Source organism: Eulemur rufifrons, chromosome 7 (assembly GCF_041146395.1).
Source record: "Eulemur rufifrons isolate Redbay chromosome 7, OSU_ERuf_1, whole genome shotgun sequence".
Lineage (NCBI taxonomy): Eukaryota > Metazoa > Chordata > Mammalia > Primates > Lemuridae > Eulemur > Eulemur rufifrons.
Genome location: NC_090989.1, coordinates 4,049,263 through 4,073,116, shown reverse-complemented (window position 1 = coordinate 4,073,116; position 23,854 = coordinate 4,049,263). Strand labels below are relative to the sequence as shown.

Here is a 23,854-nt window from a genome sequence, read left to right as displayed (position 1 = left end):
GGTGACAATCATCTTGGAAACAGCCTCCTTCCAACACTGCCCGGCTCAAGCCACGCCTCTGTGCGAGGAAGGCGGGAACTGCTGCGGCGTCACCTCCAGGGCCGGCACCTTGAAGACGGAATGGCATCAGCTGGTCCGTTCTGCACGGCCGCTCGCCCTGCTGGTTTTAACTCTGGCCCCGGGAAAGCCCAGGGGTGACGCTGTGTCTCAACTAGAACAATCACATCTGTGCTCCGTTTTTCTTTTATATTCTGTCTGAATCTGATTTTTCAAAAGTTTCTTCCCCCTGTTGGAAGCGTGTTGACGGTGAGCCCCCGACACCCTCCGGGCGATGAGACCGTGTGAACAGGCAGACGGGCCCCGTCATTTCTGGCACTACTTTGGCCTCAGGGCCAGTACCTGCCCCGGGCACGCTCTGCAACTCGGGGCTCCACAAAGGGCCAAAGGAAGAAAAGGACCACCAGCGCAGTCAACTTTGGGATGAAAATTTACCCAAGAATAACGAAAACACAAAAACTCACTGAAATCCAAACAAAAACCTGCTTTATCACAGCAGCTCTCTGCACAACCGTCAAAGGCGGGAGCAGCCCAGTGTCCCTCAGTGCACGTGGATGAACCTTCAGGACATCGCGTTCAGTGAAACAGGCCGGTCACAAAAGGACAAATGCTGTGTGATCCCACTCCCGCGGGTCCCTGGAGTGGTCAGATTCACAGAGACTGGCAGCAGAGTGGGGGGCGCCAGGGGCTGGGGAGGGGATGGGAGTCAGTGTTTCATGGGGACAGTTTCGGTCTGGGAAGATGAGAAGGTTCTGGAGATGGGCAGCGTGGTGATGGGTGCACGACAGTGGGAGTGTACCTAATGCCCTGACCTGTGCACTTCAACATAGTCACAATGGTAAATTTTATGTTACACATATTTTATCACAATAAATAAATTATTCTAACAGCTGCGCTCACAGTGGACGCACTATCACAGTCCTGAGCTCCAGAACATTCCTGCTGCTTCCCAAGCACGTCTCTGTCCCTCTCATCGCCTCCCCTCCAGAACGCACCAGCTGCCCTGGCACTGTATGCCCACGGGGCGGCCCGAGCGCCAGCAGGACTCACTTTGGCACGGGGCTGGCGTCCCCGGCGCCGGAGGCCAGCTTCCCCAGGACCAGCTCCATTATCCGCTCGTCTGGCGTCACGCCCACAGGCTCGTCCGGGGGGACCTCAGTAATGATCTCCGCCACTTGCTCTGTGTGAGGGGACATGACAAACCAAGTCACCAGCAGAGAAGGTGATAGACATGGCCACACCACAGGGATGCCACAGCGTGTGCAAGACTGCAATGGCTCACAGGGGAAAGGAAACCCGGCGGTATTTTGGATCCACAGATTTCCTTATACATACAGGAAAGGAAAACGTGTTTCTCATCCCAAACTGAAGTTGTAACTTGAGATTCTTTTTTAAAACCACATCACAACACTACCCCAATCCTTTGTACCGACCAGAAATATTTTGCATATATAGCAGAATCTTCTAACTTATTAAAAATTAGTTCTGACTGAGATTTAGAAATATTAATTTTTATAATTGGGCGAGCTATCTTGAGGATAGCAAGTGAGGAACAGTGAAGTAACCACTTAACAAGCTTTCCGCCCTTCCCAACGTCTCTGCCCGTCCAGAGACCCAGGGAGCTGCCCGGGGCAGCTCACCGCGTCCTCCCGGCCAGTTCCCAGCAGCTCCCGGACTGGGACCTGGCTGAAGACCCGGGGCCAGAGAGGGGAAGCTGAGACTAGAGAATAAGGATCCCTTCTCACTCTCAACAGAGAAATCCTGGGCTATCCCAGACAGCAAAAAGAACTGTCCAGTGTCAGTAACGAAGGTGGGGAGGAGCCTCGCATCTTGTCCTCACGGTCAAGGACCGGCATCCCCATGCCAGGGGGGCTTGGACGGGCTGCGTGAGGACTGCAGGGGCTGCACACCCTAGACGGTGGGTCACACGTCCCTTAAACTCAACCGAGGACACCACGAGCAAGGAACAAACTCCAGGCAGGGCATGAAACAAATAAATGCCCATCCCTGGGTCACAGGTGAGTGAGCCCCGGGGTGTCCACACGTGGACTGGTGACTGCTCGGTGATCAAGAAGGAGTCACTGGTAACACGACATGGACCAATCTCGCGCCACCGTGTGCCACACACAGGGAGCCAGCACAGAGTTCCGTTCACGGGGAATGCCAGGGCGGGTGAGAGCCATTTGTGCAGAAGACTCTCAGGAAAGTGGCTGGGAGATGGAAATGTTCTCTCCCCGACACGCAGGTGATCCACGTGTCCACGAGGGGTGAGCAACGTAGTCGGTGCAGCTTGCACTTTAATAGAGCTGACTGAGACAAAGGAGAAGGCGCAGCCTCCCCCGTCCCTGCGACTGCTCTACGCTGAGTTTTCCCACCTGGCACCGAGGCGACCTGGTCTCAGACCCCTTCTCCCTGTCCTCCCGGCCCCCAGGCACCGGGAAGGCTGTGTCCCGCAGGAGACTCACCCCAGGACTGGCCCTCACCTGCCGGCTCCTTGTCCTCAACGATGACTAGAGGCTGCTCCGGTTTGGACGCTTTGGGTTTTCTCCCCCTTCGAGGCTTTTTCTTCTGTTCTTTGGTGGCCCCAGTGCTCTCATTCCCGGGCACTGCGGGGGGGTCCCCCCGGGGTGCCTCTGGCTCCTTTTCGGGCGACACCTCGCTCTGGCCACCTGGAGCGAGGCTCTTGGCTTGTTCCAAGTGACCCAAGAGATGCTCTGCAGGGAAGACACACAAATGCACCACGGTCAGGAGCCTGATTCCCGCCCACGCCCTGGCCCCACCTCTTCCCCCCATTTCTGTTAGTTTTTAACTTCGTTAATAGTGCACCTTTTGTATAGGTAAATGAACGTTATTTCCACTGTTTTTGAAAGTAAAAGCATTTCCACTGCACAAACACAACTACTATTTTAAAAAGCAAATCGGGTGATAAAAGCAGGGTAGGTTCACTGTGGGGACAGTTTTGTGAACGGTAAAAGCAGACACACACGTATGTTTGCAACCAAGACCTGGGGAGGACATAGCAAAATACTAAAGCGTTTCTCTCCAGATGGTGACATTACAGGCAATTTCTATTTTCTTCTTTAAGCTTATTTATATTTTCTAATTTTTCTACAATGACTATGTACTACATTTACTCTAAAATGTACTTTCAAAGAGGAATATTAAAAAATATTCAACGCATGATAAACAAAATTTCCTTTAAAAATACTGCATGAAACAAAAAGCTTTGCTTTATTTTTTAATCAAAGAAAGCCCCAGAGACCTCCCAAGAAGAGATAATCGGAAGACACACAGGAAACGCGCAGACAGGGCTGGGGACCAAGTGCCAGGATGGACCAGCTCCCTGACGGGAGATGGGCAGGGCCGCCAAGCCGGGCGCAGGGTGCCAGCAAGCAGGAGGAAGACGCGGCCCACGAGACCGAACGTGACCAAGACTCACAGACAGAGGCACCTGCGTGCAAATCTGGGCCTAGGACTGATTCTTCCTGTTATAAATCTCAACAGACCCAAGAAAGGCATTACGGATCAAGTGGCTGTTTTTCTTCGTTTGTTCACTATTTAGAGACAGTGTGCCGGGTGAGTGCTCAGGGAGCCAGGGCTAGTGAGGGAAAGAAAATTAAAAAGCAAACACAGCAAAACGTGGCATGGCCATCAGCAGAACCAGCGAACAGTGAGCCCATTTGGCTGCAAATACAAGGAAAGGCTGCCACACCAGAACGCTCCCGCTCCCCAACTGCGATTGCACTGCTGAGTTTAAAAGAAGGAAAGCAAGATCCCTTGGAGCCCGACATGCAGAGGGAACTCAAAGCTAAAAGCGTAAAAGCACAAGCTGATTCCGAGGCCCCCAGGACGAGGGCCCGGGAGACGTGAGTTCAGGTCCACACTGGACCCAGGAACCCAGCTGCTCGCGTAAAGCCAGATCTCCGCCGGGACTCCGAGAGGGTCCAGCGGCCCAGGAAGGCTGCGAGAAAGCTAGTCTCTCTGCTCAGAGCTTACAGCGGAGGGAGGTATTAAATGAGCCCCGACAGGAGCTGAAGCCCCGAGTCAGAGCCACTTGGGTAGAGAAGGCGAATGCACACCATTCGAACTAAAAAATAAATTCCAGTACGAACTGTGACCTACACCTATGAACCCCTCGGGAGGCCTGGCAGAAGCAAAACGGAAAGCTCTCTGCACCCCACTCCCACAATCCAGGGGCCAGGAAGGACCACGTGGGGCTGGGGAGGGAGGAAGATTCTTGCTACAGAGCTCACCATAGTACCAGCAAACAAATCTCAGAAAGCTGAGCAATAAAGCAATAAGCCACGGGGGTGTCAGCAGACACGCACAGAAACAAAACCCAGGGAAACTGGAGTTCCCAGGGACGGCAGAAGCTAACGGGGGAAAGTACATTTAAATCAGTAAAGGGCGAAAAAGCATAAAGAAAGGTGAGGACACGCTGCAGAAAAGCAGTTGTGAAAAATAACCAAATAAAATTTCTATAAAATAAAAAGCAGAGATACTAAACAAAAGAACAACATATAGACTAAACAGAGTGAGACGCAACTGAAGAGAGAAGCGGCAAAGCAAAACAGAGAGTGCCAAGGTTCCCCAGAAAGGAAAACAGGAGAAGCTGGAAGCTGTCAGAGGGCAGCAGAGAGGCCGCGTGACCAAGACAAGGTCTCAGACACGCACAGCAGGACCCACAGAGAGAGAGCAGAGAACGAGAAACAAGCCACGTGAGAGAAAAAGGTGGAGGGTCATGCAGGATGGACGAAAGACACGAGTCTTCAGACCCCAGAGCCGTAAGGAGGAGAGCGAATAAGCCAAGGCTCCGTGACAAACTGCGGGACTTCAAAGGCAGAGATTTCAAAAGCACCTTTGAAAGAGACGACCCACGAAAGAACAACGGTGGTGACGGCGGACTTCTCAACAGCAATAATGGAGTCACAAAGTAGTAAAACCATATCCTCAAAGGGCAGAAAGAAAATCAGAAGACACCAAAAATTCAATATCCCGTGAAAACAGTTTCCAGTATGAATAAAGACATTTTGAGACACAAACCGACAAGATTGCCACCTGCAGGCCTGCCCTAGAAGACGTTCTGGAGGCAACAAGAAAGTGAGTTTAGATTGAAGATTAGAAATACACAATAAAAGCTAACTATGGGGAAAAAAGCCATACGTATGGAAATTAGGAAATATCATTCTAGATAATTATGGATTCAAACAAAAAATAATGCAAATTAGAAAATATTTAGAACTGAAATATTGGGGAAGGGAGACCACATATCAAAGAGAAGTACACGTACTCTGCTTATTAATGCTGCATTACATATAGTGCACATAAATTTAGATACTCCGTGTAATCAAAACATGGCATGTGGCTGCCATGGTTCTCAGGAAAAAATTGATCTTAAATGCTTGTATGATATTAGAAAATAAGATAGCTGAAAATTAATGAGCTAAGCATTCAACTTAATAGAAAAGAAACAGAATGTTTTAAACAAAAAGTATAAAAAGGAAATAATAAATAAGAGTAGAAATTAATAAAAATGAAAATTCAGTAGAAAGAATCAACAAAGCAAAAGTTGCTTTGAGAAGACTGGTAACATTGTCACAGTCTCTCAAGGAAGAACCGAGAAGGCACAGCCAGCCAGTGCTGCTATATGTCAGAAACAGCAGCCCCCACCCCCAATTATCTCTCCATTTCCTGCGTTAGACATTACCCAGCACAGAACACGGAAGCCTGGGACCGAGCTTTCTTACGCTTGGTACCCTCCCGCCCAACGCTCACCCTTCTCCCAATCTCACCAATATATCCCTACCACAATTTTTGGGTAAATCAATAATCAGTGTTTACATAATTATGACCATAAAAATGTATTCACAGCTGTGCCATATATGGGTTATCATTAGCTTTTTTATAGATACAACTTTTGTCTTCCTGGAGTTAACTGTTGCCTTGCCTTTTAACATTGCTTATTTTTTTCTATGTATATGTCACTAACTAATCCCTAAACTCTCTACCAGAAGTCTAACTCTTCTCTCTACAAGAACATCAGTTAACCTCTCTTTTTCTTTTCTTTCCCTTTTGGAGCCTTTCTTCCTGGAGTCCTCAGTCCCACTCCAATCTGCATCAGTTACCCCCGAGACTCAGGGCAAAGCTCCTGTCCCGCAACCTCCTGCACCAGCAACCTGGGCGTCCCTTTGCCCCTTCCTGTGTCCTATGCTCAGTGGACATCTGTCCTGTGTCCTGGCCGTCGGCACCGTAAAGCACCCTTACGACGTTTTGCTAACTTCTCACCACCCGAGCCCCACCTTTCAAGGAACTCCTTTCCCCGACTGTCCTGCCGGAGTGCACATCTCACCCAGGCTCTGTCAGCAGCGCGGGGACGCAGAGGCCCGAGAGCACTGTTCCTGGCAAGCCGATGGAGGCGTCTGGCTCTCAGAGGCTGCACAAGTGTGGATGCCAGCCCAGTGTCAGCGCGGGTGGCCACGTCCCTGCCAGGCAGGTCTGGCAGCCCTGCTGAGGAATTCCAGGGTTCTCCCTACTTGATTCTTTGGCCCTTCTTCGAAATTATTTTATCTGTTTCTTTTTTTAGAGACAAAGTCTCACTCTGTTGCCCAGGCTGGAGTGCAGTGGCACCATCATAGCTCACTATAGCCTCGAACTCCTGGGCTTTATCAATCCTCCTGCCTCGGCCTCCCAAAGTGCTGGGATTATAGGCATGAGCCTCCTCGCTTGGCCTCCTTCTTGTAAATTCTAAGCTACTCAATGCCTTCAACATGTCCCTTCCTAGTAAAGCACCTGGGGTGAGTGCTGCTGTTCGCAGTGAGGAACCCCACGGGTAGCCCTGCCGCCTTCTTTTTGGGTGGAGCCCTCATTTTCCCGGAAGCCCATCCTCTAGTAACCTCATGAGAAAAATGACACAGGAGGTCATGTCTGCGCCGTGACTGTCTGAAAACACCCTTAGCTGCTCTCACCCCGGAACAATGACGTGGCTTAAGAATTTCTGGTTGGGGTCGAGAAGTATTAATATGACCCCACTCTGATTCTCACCGTGTCAGGTAGCTTGGTTTCTTCTCTCTGAAGGTTTTTCTTCCTTAAATCCTAACACGATTTCACCCTTCGTGGCGATGCGGCTCGGCGGCGCTGGTTACTCACCGGGCCTTTCCACTTGGAAGCACGTCCCAGGTCTGGAGCAGTTTCCGACTCGTCATCCTCTCCCGCGGATTCACCCTCTTCTCTGCGGACCCCTCTTGGGCCGACACTTCAGTCCTCCCATCTTCTCTCTACAGTCTCCTCTTCATGTCACCTCTCTGGAAGATTCCTCAATGTCATGCAGTACGCATCCCTCACACTTAATTCTGTGACCACGGCTTTAATTTCTAGTTATTTTCTGTTCTCTAATTTAATAGCAACCTGTTCTTATTTTAAGGCTACAAAAGAGGTTTTTCTGTTTTGGTTTGGTTTTCAGTTTTCTCAGAGCAGTTGCTCCTGTTGGCTGTGGTGGTCTCTTCTCTCACGTGAGCCTCCTTCCAGGGTCCACAGCGCTCACACCTGAGGTTGCCCTGGGCGCCCAGGCGTGGGTGGCTTCCTGCAGGATGGCCGGGGGGTGGGGGTGGGCAAGTGTTCATATTCCTGGGGACTGGCCGGTTCCTCCAGAGAAACCCGACCCTCCCCTTCCCGGACCACAAACCGGGCTGCCCCTGTGCTGGGAGGAAAGCGTGAGGACGCCGCAGGGGTCTCCTCTCAGCAGTGTGACATCCCCGAGTCCTGTCTTCAGGCCGGCGCATTCCTGGAGGCCCCACTCACGGGTCCCTCTGCGTTAGACCCCGGAGGGTCAACCCCAGTATTCTGCTGACAGGGACGGGGCAGACCGAGGGGTGTGACCACCTCCTGTGCACACTCCCAGCCAACCACCCTGTCTGGCACCTTCCCTTTCGGGGCCTTTCCGGAGCTCTGCGGCAGGAGCTGACTTGCTGCCTGGTCTTCCCCACTGCTGGCTTCAGCTTCCCTGTCTGCACACCAGTTGTCATTTTCCCAAACACTTTCCAGCTTCCGAACATGCCTGCTGCCCCACACATCCCCATTTTCTTTTGTTTTTGCCCTTTTAGTGGAATTCCAGGAGGGCGCCAAGGTTAACGCACCTGTTTGATGCTCTATGTTTAACCACAAGGCCCTTAGGGGACACTTGGGATGTGAGCAGATCTCCCCCAGGGGACAAGAGGGAAATGACATCCCTCAGAGGACAGGACGAGGACGACAGTCTTCTGTCTCACTGTACTGTACTGCCGCTCTAACGACTTTGCCAAGTCGCTGGTGTCAGGAGTGTGTGGTGTGCCTGACTCTACAAAGCATAAGCCAACCTCCAATCGCCCGTAGTTGTGCATCTTCTAAGTTCAATTAAAAAAAATAAAAGAAGTTCAAGTTCAAGCATTGGCTTGGTTTGGATGTTAGCCTTCCTCAAAGAGAGCAAACCTGCCAAGTGTGATCCTGAAACTACAAAGCCAAGTCTCCCTACCTCCAGCAACACCTGGCAGCTTCAGACCCCATGAGACGAGACAGATGGGAACCGCTGTGTTCCCGGTGACAACACAGCGGTGCTGGTGCAGCCCAGCGAGGTCCACTCCCGAAAGGCCTGGTCAGGACAGGCCTGTCATCTCGCCCGGGGCCGTGCTCAGCGCCAGTCTGCGGGGCACACAGCCCCTCCACCCTCGCAGGCGGGCCTCAAGGGTCCTGCTCCTGCACAGCCCCTCCGTTACCGACAAGACCGCCAGAGAGAGGCTGCAGCGGAAAGAACAGCCCACGACCACTCGGCCTGAGTCTGAACCCGGCTCGGCCACACTCTGGCTGCACAACTTCGGGCAGGTGATTCAATCATCCCCCCCCCAGGTCTGCTCGGCCCTCACGTGGGAGCCACAGGTGCACCGGACGCCTGCTGGGAGAGTTCACGGAGCTCACACAGCTGAGCGCCTAGAAGAGGACCCGGCACCGAGTCGGTCTCAGGAAACGTCAGCCGGACCGGAAGAGGGGTGCCCAAGTTCACAGCTGTACACGGATGGGACAAGAAGAATTCTACTGCCACAGTGAGGAATTTGTTTTCTTCACTCAAAACTAGCCATCAGGAGAAAACACAAAACAAACAAAACAGCCTTTCTTGCTTTGAGGACTAAACGACCACGTCTAGGTGCTGCCCTCTGTGCTGTGAGTCTGGGGTGGGCGTGTTCTTCAGGGACCCGGCCCCTAACACCCAGCAGCCGCCTTGCTATTCAGCTATTCACATCTTGGCGACAAACACAAAACCCTCCTCCCCAAGCAGGGCCAAAATGACACGTCAGCAAATTCGTTAAAGCCAAGATCGGTAGGACGTCCTGGGAAACTGTGACCAGAGAGCTAGTCAGTCTGTCCCTGTCCCAAAGCAGATGGACGATCCCTGCTGAGTCACCGAGGCTTCTCTGTGGAATGCTCACACTAGTCTTCTTGTCATCAAAACCCACCTGGGAGGAACCTCCTCACAGGTTCCAGAACATTCCAGCCGCTGACCTGGTGAAGGCGGCCAATCAGGCCTGCACCACCAGCCCAGGGCTGCCTGGATCACACGCTCCAGCTGCACTGCCTGAAACCCCGCTCCGAGCGCATTCTACACGTGACAGACGGCCTCACACATCGTTCCTGCCAGCCTGCCTGCCCGGGGTCTCCGTCACCACACATCAGCCGCGCACTAACGCAGCAAAGTCCCTCCCTGCGAGACATCACAGCAAGTGCTCAGGCAGAGAACGTTCTCACTGCACCACCAGGGAGTACATCCAGTTCTCTCCTGGCCACCTTAAATGGGTGTGACGACCGGAGCAGATAAAGAAATAGGGGAAGGGACAGTCACGTTGGGACGACAAAGGCGACACTGTGACAGACGGCGTGGGCTGCGGTCCCCCGAGTCAGCCTCGCGTGCAGTGTGCAGCCGAGGGCTCTGCCGGAAGCTTTAAACCCGAGAAGGCTAAACTGTGGGGGGGCACCCGCAGCTCTGGGGAGGCGACAGTGCAGGCAGAGGGAGCCCAGCGCAGGAGCCTCGCAAACGCCGAGGTCCCAGCCGGGTCCCAGCCCGGTCCCAGCCCGCCTGGCCTTACCGTTCAGCAGCTGCAGCTCCAGGAAGGAGGCGGAGCACACCTTGCAGGCCCAGGGGCTGGGCTCCGACTCCACGGGGGCGCTGTTTTCCAGGGTGCCAGCAGCTGCGGGAGACAGGAGAGGAGAGCAGGTGACCCACCGCCCCTGTGTCTCCATGCAGCCCCGCCCGGAGGAGAGGGGCCTGTCCTAATGGGGGTGGGGCTGGGGAGAAGGGGGGAGGGGCAGGAAGGGGAGGGGGAAGAGGAGGAGGGGGAGAAAATGGGCACTCTCAACGTCCAGGGCACTGTTCTAGAGTTTTCACACATAGACTCACTCGCCCCCGTGACTATCGCTGGGTCACATGAGGAGACTGAGCCCAGGGACGTGAGCCAGAGCAGCCTGTGGCAGGGTCTGTCCTTTCTCACCAGTCGTGGAAATGTGATTTCCTCCAAGAAGCCTGCCAGGTGGGACCAGATTCATCCCTTTATTTGACTTCAAGAAAAAAATGCATCCTAAATAACCAAATGTAATTCCCCAATCTTTCATGGGCTCATAGAATAAGAGACGGTGGCACCCCAAACAGCCAGCCAGCAGGTGCCCCAGCACCTGGCCTGCCGCCAGCTACCGCGCTACCCAGCAGAACCCAGCAGAACCTTCCGTGATGACAGCCGTTCCTTAACACATGCTGGTGCCCTGGGGGAGATGAATTTTTAATTTTGTTCCATTTGAAATTAGATTTAAACAGACACCTGGGGCAGATGGCTGCTGTCCTGGGCAGCACCTCTAGGCTTTCACCCCATGCCCCACAGGACTGGGGAGGGAGGACAGTGAGGAGGGCTCATAAGATCACGAGAAGGAAGAAGTACAAAGGGCGTATGAAATTTTTGTCGCTCTAAAAGCAAAGGAAGAACAGAGAGAGATCGGCACGCGCGGGCACTGTCGCAGGACGGCCCTCCCACCAGTCTCCGCTTTCCCTTGTGCCCACTCTGGGCTCCGCCGGCTGGAGAAGCCCAGGAGGAGACCGTGGACACGCGGAAACCACAGCCAAATTCCCATTCCTCTCTCCTTCCCAAACGCACTCAGGCTCCAGAGAGGGAAACACACACTTGCACATTAACGTTTCAGGAAAGGAGGACCAGGAACGGGTTAGCTGGAAGCCGCCACGTGAGAACAAGGGGAATTTCCTCCCATGGCATGGGCTGCTGTCCCCGCAATGAGGCCCCCCACCCATGCAGGTAGTTCACGCTAACCCCAAACTGCAGGCAGCTCTCTGCAGCTTAGCGCTCCCTGCTAAATAGTGGGACGAACTGGAAGAACTCGTACTACGACTGTCCTCTCATCAAGGGAAGTACTCAGCATTTTCCAGAATTCAACTTTAAAAGAATATGTAAGAAAAGAAATTATCCAACAATTAGAAGGCAATTCTTGACTGCCAATCACTTAATAGCCAACAAAAGAGAGGTATCTCAGCGAAAGCTACCACCACACACCCAAGGAGATGCCAGATAGTGACGGTAGGAGAAACGCCTGGGATCTGCCGGCGGGTCAGCGTGTGCGGGGAAACAGAGGTGAGCGGTACGACGGCAGGGACAGCAAGGCCTCAACTACATGAAAACGCAGAGTTCTAAAAGAAAAGAGACCGCAACCCAGAGGACAGAGAACAGCTGGGTGTTCGCCAGTGAGGCGGCGGCCGATGGTGAGAGAACCTTCCAGGGCGAAGGGGATGGGGTGGAGCTTACACACCTGCACACACTCGTCAGAGGTCTCCGCGCTGCACACTTAGCACACGTGTGTGACTGTGTGTGAGCTACACGTCACCAGTGCTGGTCTTTTACAAACACCAGAAAGTGGCAGTCAAAATGCCACCGTCGGGTTAGACAGCCGGCGCTGTACTAATTCAACAGTTTTCCCGATGTTCCGAAATGTGTTTATATTGTATCCTTTTCATTAGAAAGTGACTTTGAAAATCTGGTGGCGACGGCGGATTCTGAGGCCTGTGCTCCCCACCCCCACCCTCCCCACCCCACCACCCCCCCCCGCCGTGAGGACCCACAGGGTTTCCTGGGCCTCCCTCATCCGCCAGCAGGTTCAGGTTCAACTAAGAAAGAAAACCATCCTTACTGTGAGCTCCAGAAAATATGTAATGAGAAAAGTAAATCCACCACCAGAAAAACGTAATAAAAATTAATTTTTAAAAGGAGGCATCGCTGTTCCTTCAGGACAAAATCAAACTTTTCTCTGTATTTAGAAGCTGGCTCTGCCAGTCTGCAAAACTGTCTGATTTCTATAACCAAGACGCACGTTTGAAGCAAATTTGAAAAGCGACAGAAATATTAAATAAGCCAACGAGTCTTAGGAGTTCTGACGCTCCCCAGAAAGTCGGCTGCAGCCCTGCATCATCTACGGGAACACAGTTCCCGTCCCTGGTGCCAACGCCACCATCAGAGCAGAGCAGGCTGACGCCCCGGCCACTCTCCTCGCTCTGCCCACTCCCAGCGGGCCAGTGATGGCTGCAAAGGGTCCCCCCGCCCCCCGCCATCAGCGGCAGTCTCTCGGAAGCCTAGTCACCAAGCAGGAGCAGAAGCCAGGCCTCCACGTGTCCAATCTGAACCACCGGAATCATGCAGGAGGCCAGCTTTCCGGATGTTTCTAGCCTTTCTTCACAGGATGTTTCTAGCCTTTCTTCACAGGTCCTGTAACCTACTGAGAACTAGTCTCTAAGAAGCGAGTGGTGGTGGGCTGCCCGTGGTGGGCCCCCGGCGCATGGCCTCGGCTGGGAGAGGCGGTCCACACACACCCCAGACCTCCGCTGTGCCTGGAGAGGGCACCTGGGGACGGGGAGGAGGGGCTCTGGGGCAGGGGCTGAGAGGCAAGGAGTGGGGGAGGGGAGGCAGCTGCCATGCTGCTATTTCAACAACCTGCAGGGGACCCCAGGCGAAGGTCTGCCGCACCGGGAGGGCCCAGTGAGCATTGAACAGGCAGCTCTTACAGAAGGGAAGGAAAGGAGAGATCCCACAGCCGGCTAGGTCACAGGAGCCTGGGATGTTCACTGCTTGTCCTGGAAATAGCCGCTGCCATTTGTCCCAAAACAGAAAGTGAAAACATGAAATGTACTTACAAAACCTTAGAGTACCTAAGTTGCTTATTTATTTCCCCAGTTAAAAACCTGCTTAGGAGGGCGACTGCATTCCATTGGTGCAGACTGTCCCCGAGTCATTATCCAAAGTATCCCTTCATCCTCAGAGGCATGGGGGAATCATGGTCGGATGCAGAACCTGCAGCCTTGGGGCCACATGTGGCATCTGGACCCCTGACTCCACATTTCATAGAGCGAGTCCTTTTATTAATAATAAAGGCTGAGTCCGGAGGCGACTCTGCTGGACGGCACAGTCCCAGGCAGATTTCATCTGAATCTATCATCTCAAACCCATCCCGACTTGGGGGCTCTGCAGCAGCTGCGGGCAAGCAGAGCACCCGTAACTCTGACACGTGGCAGACTGTGCTCCGACTTTGACCTTGAGAGTTGTGAAGGGCGCGGCATCACCCAGAACACGCTGACAAGGGGAGAGTCCCCACGGTCAGCACCTTATAACCCAAGCCCTGACTCGACACGCGGTCTGGGCTGGCCGTGGGCACACGCGGTCTGGGCTGGCCGTGGGCACACGCGGTCTGGGCTGGCCGTGGGCACACGCGGTCTGGGCTGGCCGTGGGCACACGCGGTCTGGGCTGGTCGTGGGCACACGAGGTCTGGGCTGGTCGTGGGCACACGGGTCTGGGCTGGTCGTGGGCACACGCGGTCTGGCCTGGTCGTGGGCATACGAGGTCTGGGCTGGTCATGGGCATACGCGCTGCCAACTGCCCAGGCCTTAAGGAATCCCAGACTCGAGAAATCGGGTCTGGATCGGTTACTGGGACATTACTCAGCGAGGCCTCAGCCCTTCAAAGCAGCTCCTACCCAGCAGGGCGCTGCTGTGGGGGCTTCCCTGGGGCCGGGCCAGGGGAGGGGCTGGCAGCAGCTGGTCTCCAAGCTCTTTCCATCCCTTCACTCTCAGAGGACCCCGACACAGCCCATGGTCTCCCTCTGCAAGCATGTGAAGGACATGACCCCCCCCCCCGCCCCGCCCCGCCACTCGGCTTCCTTTACCATCCTGGCAGAAAGAGGGGCTGCCACCATGCAGACCTGGAAGGAGCCCCCGGCCTGGGTCCTCCTGACAGTCCCTGGCAGTGTCCCCAGAAGCTCCACATGTGGCCACCCTCACCTGCCCGGAGCGGGTTGAGCAGTGACCCCGCCAAATCCACACTGGAGTCTTTGGGACAGGGTCTTTGCAGATGTCATCACGTTAAGATGAGGCCATACTGGATCAGGGAGGCCTAAGTCCAATGACTGTGTCCTTACGAGGTGAGGACACAGGGACACTGGGAGAAGACAGAGGCGGAGTCTGGAGAAACACAGCTACAAGCCTGGGGACGCCAAGGCCACTGTGCCGGCCACCACCAGAGGCTGGGGGTCGAGCCCCCAGAAGGAAGCAGCCCCACCAACACCTGGATCTTGGATTTCTGGCCTCCAGGACGGAAGAGAATGCATTTCTGATGTTTAAGCCACCTGGTTTGTGTGAAGCCATCAAAATCTAACGAAATCACCTTGTCAGGGCAGCCCTGGGACCCCCACAGCCCGCCACAGACGCCCCCACTCACTCACACTCTGCCTGGTCTGCCCCGGGGTTAGGGCCTCCCAGGAGCATTTTACAACCTCAATTACAATGAACAAACACGGGACAGAGAGACCCTTCCAGATAGGTAAAGAATCTTACGCTACAGAGCTATTTTGGATTACACTGTATTTATAAAAAAGAGGAAACCACTTCCACGTGAGAACTATGTCACCTGGGGGGTCGGACAGTCAATGTCTATTTCTCCCCCTTGAGCAAATCATCTCCACGGCAGTGATAAACAATGTTTGCCCCCCGGGTGGTGTTAGGGTGGGCCACATGAAGCAGCTGTTTTGCAGGTCAAAAAATGTCAAATAGCAATTCCATGTGGTTTCTCCAGGTTACGTAAAGAGATCTATGCCAGAAAGACCCACGCTGCGGATGAGGGTCAAATTCCACAGCCCCTCCCTCACAGACAGTCACGTCCCGGACTCTGGGTAGCAGGACAGGCCTGTGACCTGCTTTTGCAACAGGAACTCCGGGTTTGGGCAGATCACTCACATAACCTTCGCTCAGTCTTTCTGCAAACGTACACGCACACACGCACCCAAAATCCAGGAGGAAGCTGCTGCCCGGGGAACAGCCACACAGAGCCAATTCCAGGTTCCAACCCAGATTCCTCTACCTGCTGCGCTGACCTTGGGCAAGTTCCTCAACCTCTCTGTGCTCTGTTTCCTCCATCTAAAAATAGGGATAATACTCCCACGTCAGAGGGCTGGGAGGGTAAGTCACTGTGTGGAAAGCCCCGAGAGCAAAACTAAAGCATAGTCGTGCACAGAACTATGACATTTTGGTCAACGACGGACCACATATATGACGGTGGGCCTGTAAGATGATAACACCGTGCTTTTAGCGTGTCTTTTCTATGCTTAGATACACAAATACTTACCACTGCGCCACAGCTGCCTACGGTGTTCTGCAGTCACACCCTGTCCAGGTGTAGCAGGAGCCACAGGCTGCAGCAGCCCAGGTGTGCAGCAGGCTACGCCGTCTGGGTTTGTGCAGGTGCACTCTAGATGCCTGCACAACGGCATCGTCTGACAACGCCTTTCTCTCAGAATGCATCCCATCGTTAAGCTACACCTGACTCTACTAGCGTGTGCCACGTCCAAGTACCCAAATTTACCGCAGCAGCCCGGAACGGGGGAGCTTCTCCCCAGCAGCGGCCCGGCTTAGGGCTGAGCTCTTCTATCTGTCAACCCGGATGTTTAACGAGCAGACAGACCCAACTCCGTGGGTGAGAGCAGCCCCTCCCCTGCCCTCGCCCCAGCCGGCTGGCCCGGCACGATTCGTCTCACTAGTGAGGGCTGGAGCGTGCAGCCAAGGGGCCAGCAGCCCCCCAGCAAGGCGTGAAGGAAGGCGGCCACAGGACACGGGTCACCACATACCATGGACACTGGCGCAGGCCTGCTTCAGCATGGGCTTGTCCATCTTCTTGGCGTAAAAGGCCGCGTACCACACGCGCAGCTCGGTGCCCGGGGGGATGTCCCTGGAGGTGGTGAAGTACACGTCGCTGCCGTGCTGGTAGGCCGTCAGGTTCTGGTGCGTGGGCTCCGCCGCCGGCCGCACCAGCATCATCCAGTTGCAGTCGTCCTCGTTGGACGTGTCGAAGCACACGGGGTGCCCATCCTTCTGGAACACCTGGGGGGAGCCCGGCCCCGCGAGGGGCCAGGGAAGGGCTGATTACCTCCCAGTGAGTGTGCAGGGGGTGCTGGGAAACCCCACTAGACAGTGCTCTGTCAGGGGACATGACCTGCCCAGGTGTTTACAATGGCCGGGAAGGTCATAGTGGACCACATGGCTTAGGCAGGCCAGGCTGGCCACGGCAAAGAGCAGCAGTAGAGACAACAAAAGGTCTGTGTGTCATCAGACACCTGAGCTCTACACCTGGTCCAGGTGTTGTTGGGACACCTGAGTTCTACTCACTGCCCAGGGGTAGAACTCAGGTTCTCATCAGCTTATGCGGGCACGAGGACATCTAAGTTCTGCTCCTGCTCCAGGTGTTATGGGGACACCTGAGCCCTATCACGGTCCAGTGGGAATTGGGACACTTGAGTTATACCCATGGTCCACGTGAGCACCTGGACACCTGAGTTCTACTCTGGGCTCTGCTGCAAGCGTGCAAGGTGACATTAGCCAAGTTCCTCACTCTCTACAAGCTGTCCCTCATTTGTAAAACAGCACTATTGCTCTAAAAGCAGGCAGGGAGCAGGAAGAGAAACTTAAATATTTTGAAGTTCAAATCAACCACGTGCGTACAGGAGGGTTTTGGCCCCCACTTCCTGCTGTGATCGTTGCTTCCCTACCATAGGAAGAGATCTCTCCCCTCGCCCAAGCTTTGCCTGCAGAGGCCCCTCGCAGGACAGAGCCCTCAGGAGCAAGGGGAGGGGGCAGAGGGGGCCCCCAGGTGTCTAATGACCTCCCGTCGCTGTGGAAGGTGTGGTCCCTGCGGGCGACACCCTCCCCCTGGCGGCCCACAGGTGCCCCTGGGCAGACAGGTGTCCGAGGCTGGCGTGTGCACTGAAAACAAGACGACACCAGACGGTAACCTTCCGAATCGAGCAGCCGGAAGACAACCAAAGTGGGCGTAAAGGACGTTCTGAACGGGGACTCACCCTGGCCGTGTGCCCACACCACTGCCTGCGTCGGCCGCCCGGGTCCCGCGAAGCACAGCACGCGGCCGGCGGCCTTTCCGAGGTGCAGTTCTAGGCCTTTACGTCACTCCTTGACATGAAACAGCCTTTCTCACGCTTTTCTTTCTTTTTTTGTAAATAAATCAAGCACTTTTCCTTTTTCCCTTTCTGCTGAAATCTGCCTTATATGCTCAATTTTTCAAAGGACTGCCAAGAAAACAAGCTTAGGATTTCCTCTGCCTGGCCTTTGGAGGGTCTCTAGGGACAGCTGACCTCCGTCCACTGCACCTCACTCCTCGTGTGCTCATCTCAGACACCTCGGAAGGCTTGCGCTGTGCCGCCACCACGCCTCGGCCGGACAGGGTGGTGAACAACCCGCCTCACCTGGCCCTGTGGGGCTTGCAGAGGTCGAGTTTTAAGCACTCTAAGCCCCCTTGCAATTTACATCCACTTCGTTTTCTCAATTTCATGTAAAAGTAGAGAACAGCTGTCTTTGCTCAGTCTGATGCGCTAAATTTTTAGAGCTGCCAAACTCTGTGCTATTGCCTGGCATCTCACTGCTGCCCAGTCAAAACACCTGCCTTTGAAAGAGCTTTGCAAAGTGCAGTACACCCTGCCTACGTGTGAAAATAACTAGGTTGCTGCACTCCTGCAAAAACCACCGCATAGAACCTGCAGTATCAACCCAGGTTGTGAGAGAACTGAGGTCAGCGTTTTGGTTTACTCCTGCTCACATTTTAAATACACTCTTTAATGTTTTGCTAAATTGAAAATTACAAAATACTAACTTAAGTTTGATGCTCTTATGATACACAAACTAAAAAAAAGAAAACTATTTTCTTGGAAATTAAGCAGCACTACAATGTTCAGAGCTGTGTCCGAGGCACTTACAAATCACGGGAACCCACGGCCGGCGCACCCACGCCCACAGGGGAGGCCAGGAAGGCACCCGGCTCCTGGGCTCCCGCTGGCAACCGGCTTTACCTTCAGTGGGAACGCGGACTCCTTCTCCCATTTGGCGACCCTCCGGGACTCGAATGGACCAAACTGTGTCCGCTTCACGAGCTGAGTGACGGCGAACACGCCTTCGGCTCCGTCTTCCAGCCGTCTGATCTCCAAGTTGGGAGGAAGGGACGACCTGGAAACGGAACAAAACGGGAGACTTGCGAGAGGACGGCCACTAGGATGACCTCAACGCTCACTTTCACTGACCCCCGCGAGGCTTTCGAAATCAATGTTCGACGGTGGTAAGACAGAAGCCGACCTCGCAAGTGCCATGCAGCGGTGATGACGCCCGCAGGCTGTGGTGCTCAGCTGTAATCTTGTGGCCGTAGCCACACAGCGCCAAACCACCACAAGGCCCCAGCCAGATTCACCCAGAGCACACGCTGGAGGGGCAGTTGGCTCAGGGACGCATTTAAAACCCCCGTGAGCCGGCAGAGCGACGTGGGACAAGAGAGCAGGCCAGCCCAGCTCTCGCCCGCAAGGCGCACATTGGGCCAGGGAGGAAGGACCACAGAACTTGAGACGAGGAACCACGTGGAGGGCGCCACGGGAAAGACACACGTGCCACAGGCCTCCCAAACACCAGAAGAGGGTTTCCAGCCAGGCGGGACGGGGCCAGTTTCTCCGAGGATGTGGCCCGAGTGACCAAAGCAGAAGAACGTGCAGGACGGGGCACGAGACGAAGGCACACCAGCCTCGACCTTGGGGCCAGGCCAGGGCAGCCGAGCCCAAGACACGTCCAGAGCAGCGGAGGACGCCAGGGCGCCCGTAGCACAGGCCCCGATGGCAGGGTGGGAGGCCGGGTGACACCACGGACCCCTCACGGGGGGGCCGACTTTGGGACCAACAGTTTCGACTGAATGTTCGTGGGCAAAAGGCAACCCCTGAAGGCTTTCGGGAGCCAAGAGCCGGTCAGCTCTCCACTGAGGCAAAAATATTAACCTCTTTTTTGTGTGTAGAATAAAGTCACACTGAGAAGAAAAGGATAACGGGTGGGTGGTTGGGAGGCTTCCGGCAACAGTACAGCCTTGGTGTCACCACAGTCCCAGCACCACCACACACGACAGCACCACGACCAGGGCCACCCATCTTCTCCACGTCACAGGCAGCCCAGCTTCAGAGAGGAGAAGGCCTGGTCCAAGGTCACTCGCTCTGGGCCGCCAGGTGACGCAACCCCCACAGGTAAACATGGCAGGGCCACCTCGAAGGGCCACAGGGCCTCCTCCCTCCACTTGCAGGTGTTTCCAGAACCTGCATTGGCTCCGCCCTGTCACCTGTGCTCAGACCCAGCGCCCGCAGCCCAGCCCACCGGGCCGGCCCCCAGTGTGTGCCAGCTGCAGGCCTGGATGGGGCGCAGGGCAGACCTCCAGCGTGGCTGCTTCTGCTCGGTGCACCGGCCACTCGGCCGGTCAGCTCTCCGTGGACGCCACGCTGTGTCGGGGACAGCCGGGCTCTGCGGAACGCTGGGCTGGGTCGAAGAACTCAGTCTGGAGCTCTGAGACACGTCGGGGCTCGTCCTGGCAGCACGGCTGCTCGGTTCGCAGGGGACAGAAGCCACTAACCCCCCGCAAGGCTCTCTGCTCCTTCTCCCCGGCGTGCAGACTCAGAGGCCGCCGAGCTCGCGCCGCAGTGGACACGGAGGGGATCCTGTCTGACACACGGGGCTGGGGAAGTGAAAGCAGCTCACGCGGTCACTCACCTTGCCCTGCTTAACACAAAGGAGTCCTTGACCATGACCACGGGGCCCAGCTCGGGACACTCGGAGTCGTGGTACTGGCTGCAGTCTTCACACCCTGTGAGCAGACATCCAAGCGTCAGAGCGTCAGCGGGGACAGCATCCGCATGGGGACACCCAAAGAACATGAACCTGGGACTCGAGAACCCCTGCCCTGCAGGGGTGACCCATGGTCAGGGACACTCGTGCACCAACATCACAGAGACAAGTGAGGGCACAAGCCCGTGTCACAAATGCCCTCTCAGTGCTCCTGGAAATATCAGGGGTGCAAAACAGGACCACACCCCCAAGGAAAAGACCCAGCTCTGGGGACACCTCAAATCATACAGTCACCTCTGTGGTGACAAAGAACAGATTTTCCCCCAACACTGAGAATAAATGAAAATCCACAAATGTTAACCCATTTATCATAAATCTAACACACTTTTCTCATTCTAAACCCTCGGGTTACTTTCTGAATCAAGCGCTACCCCCTGCAACGTGCCCTTTGCCAGGAGTTCTGAGAAAGACGACCCTGTTAAAACCGCACCCCTGACGTGCCCTGCGCATGTAACCACGTTTCCGAGGGCAATTCCAAAAGAAACAGCTTTTCTCTACAGAAACACAAATGTGGGCGTGGCCTTGCCCAGACAGCAAGCGCCAGGCCCGTCTGCATTCTGTGACAGCGAGCGCCAGGCCCGCGGACGGTCTGGGGTCACTTACAGATGAACATGATCTCTTCGCTCCCATCTTCGGCCATCTCCGACACCTGTCGGGACACAGAGAGCCTCGTTAACGACAAAGCAGTATTTAAAGGCAAGTCCTACTAAAGGCGTCCCCCAGTGCAGGGTGTGACCTGTACTTTACAGGGAACACACATCAGGGTCCCCTCTTTCTGTGGAATGGAGCTGGGGGCCTCGGAATGTCTTCGCCCCTAAAATAACATTGCCTTTTTTTTTTTTTTGAGACAGTCTCACTCTGTTCCCCGGGCTAGAGTACTGTGGCATCAGCCTAGCTCACAGCAACCTCCAACCTCCTGGGCTCAAGTGATCCTCCTGCCTCAGCCTCCTGAGTAGCTGGGACTATAGGCATGAGCCACCATGCCCAGCTAATTTTTTTCTGTATATATTTTTAGTTGACCATATAATTTCTTTCTATTTTTATTTATTTTTTTTTTAGTAGAGATGGGGTCTCGCTCTTGCTCAGGCTGGTCTTGAACTCCTGAGCTCAAACGATCCGCCCACCTCAGCCTCCCAGAGTGCTAGGATTATAGGCGTGAGCCACCAATGTTGCTTTTTAACAAACGCAATGGACCTGAACGGCCTCATGTCTAGGAAAGTCTTCATGAACTCAGACTTTCATCTTTTCATACAGCCATCGGTTTCCATTTGTAAAATAAAGATATTACCATATTTTAAAAGCCAGTTTCCACATTGCCACTTCTTGCTTTTCCTTCCCTCAATGGGCCGTGAATTCACCGAGGGCAGCCGTGTCTAACGCAACCTCTCTCTTCCCTCAGCCGCTAACCTGCACCTGACGCCCCACGCACACCCTGGGAGCGTTTCTCCGGGGATAAGCAAGGCGTGACATCGGGGACAGCTCTCCTGCTCCCACACAGGCCGTTATCACATCCAGTCACTGCTCCTTCCCGTCCGTCCTCAAGAACCACCTGCACAGGGGGCAGCTGAGCACAGACCCCCATTCACAGGGCGATCTGGACATTGGTCACTCGGGGCCTCAGATTTCTGAGCTGTGAACTGGAGATGACAGTGCCCACCTCACATGGTTTGGGACGTCCTGGAGCACAGTGAGATACACACGGTGTCGGCTGCTTAACTCCTCACGCCACCCCAGGCTCACCGCGCCCACCGCCCGGACCTGCTTAGGAACATGAGCACGCAGGCACTTCCTGATGCAAATTCCACACCCCTCCAGCCACCTGCACTTGAAGGAAAGTTCAAACAAAATCTGTGCTAGTGGAGAAGCTTGCAAACCGACAACGCTGCCATCAGAAACCACAGCTTTTCAGGAAACTGGCGCCCGCAAGCACATGCTATCAGCTCAAAAAAACAAAGTCCCTTTCTTGTGCAGATATTCACAGGACACCAGGGTGGCAGGGTGGTGCTTTAGGGCTGTGTCGCGTGCGCAAACAAGCACACGGCTTCTCCCCGCTACAGCACACAACAGAGGGTGCCATTCGGATCCGGCTAGACAAACCCGGCCTCATCTTGCATTTCTGGGGAGAAGCTGGCAGAAGGCTCCCATTCCCTGGGGAGACCCTACTCATTCACTTCTCATACAAAGGAGGAAAGGTCTAGAACAATGAGTCCGGGCTGTCTCTGTTGTTACTAGGCAGGTGTGCCTCTCCAGGCTCACACGTCACTGACCGGTGAGGCTCTGAGCAGAGCTGCAGGACGGCTCCCACCCTGACCTCCTAGCCCAGGGCCAAGGGGGCCAGCGCTCCTTTCCACACGGAAAACGTTCCCCATGCAGAGCACTGAGATGCAGGGAGATGCCTGCCACCCTCAGCTCAGAAAGCCCAGAAACGCACCGATTATTTTGAGTTTTGCACAAATTTTCTATAAACACAGAGTGGTCCTATAGAATGCCGTTAGTCAAACACTGGTCAGAGAACAAAGTGCAACCCTTTTTTATTCTAGCACCAACCAACTCCATTCAAAATCTCCCTAAGGGAGGGGTCTCCCCAGGAAAACAGGTCTGTGCAAAAGGTCCTGAAAGCAGTGAAAGAAAAGCAAGCGGAGGCTCCACAGACCTGAGCAGAACATCTTAAGCGATGGTGTCTTGCTGTGCTGTCCAGGCTGCAGTACAGAGCTCATTCACAGGTGCGAGCAGAGCCCTGCAGCCTGGACCTGCCGGGACTTACAGGTGCACCACCGTGCCGCCCAGCTTGAAAAACGTTTTTGAAAGATTATTTGTTGATGTGATCTATAAAGGCTGGGGAGGTTTAGAAAAAACTAGTTTTGAAATGGTGGAAAACAAAAACTTCACAATTTCAAGGCACATGTCTAGAGATAAAGAAAAACGTGTTTTCAGGAAGGTTGTTGATGTAAGTGTGGAATGAAGACTTCATTTGTTACCCTGGTCGGGCAGCCCCCCCCCCCCCCCCCCGACACTTACATAAGGACAGGGACGGAGAAGCAAAGCGATGGGGTCTCACAGCCCAGGAGGCTAACACAGGCCTGGAGGACTCAGTAGTGTCTTGCTCCTCTGTGTCCAAGCAACACTACCCAACGGCATACAAGCTGAGGCACACAGGTAATATTTTTCTGCTTATTGTTGGGTTTTGAAATAATGACCCATTCACAGGAAGTTTCAGAAATAGTAGAGAGAGGTCCCGTGCACCCTTCACCCAGCTTCCCCCAAGGACTCCGTCTCACGTAACTGTACGCGGTATCAACCCCAGGAAACCGACGTCGGTACAGTGCGTGTGCGTGGTCCTCTGTCACTGTACTAGGAGTGTAGACTGTGTGATCACCACCAAGAAGACGCATGCTCCCCCTTTTAGCCACACCCCCACCATCCCTAACCCTGGCGACCACCGATCTGTTCTCCATCTCTACAATTTTGTCAAGAATGTCACACGAATGCAGTGAGACAGCGTGTGACCTTTGAGACTGGCTTTTCTAAAC

At 54.4% G+C, this 23,854-nt stretch overlaps 1 protein-coding gene across 1 annotated transcript in view; it reads right to left on the bottom strand.

The window, feature by feature from the left end:
* Positions 1-23,854, bottom strand: part of PRDM15 (PR/SET domain 15) — a 50,512-nt gene that overhangs the window by 26,428 nt on the left and 230 nt on the right. The window contains exons 2-8 of the mRNA XM_069474935.1: positions 20,928-20,973; positions 20,190-20,283; positions 18,470-18,623; positions 16,241-16,493; positions 10,167-10,268; positions 2,541-2,771; positions 1,108-1,237 (exon numbers count right to left, since the gene is read on the bottom strand). Of these exons, the coding sequence (XP_069331036.1) occupies positions 1,108-1,237; positions 2,541-2,771; positions 10,167-10,268; positions 16,241-16,493; positions 18,470-18,623; positions 20,190-20,283; positions 20,928-20,964 (1,001 nt within the window). The 5' untranslated portion in view covers positions 20,965-20,973. The remainder of the gene's footprint in view (positions 1-1,107; positions 1,238-2,540; positions 2,772-10,166; positions 10,269-16,240; positions 16,494-18,469; positions 18,624-20,189; positions 20,284-20,927; positions 20,974-23,854) is intronic.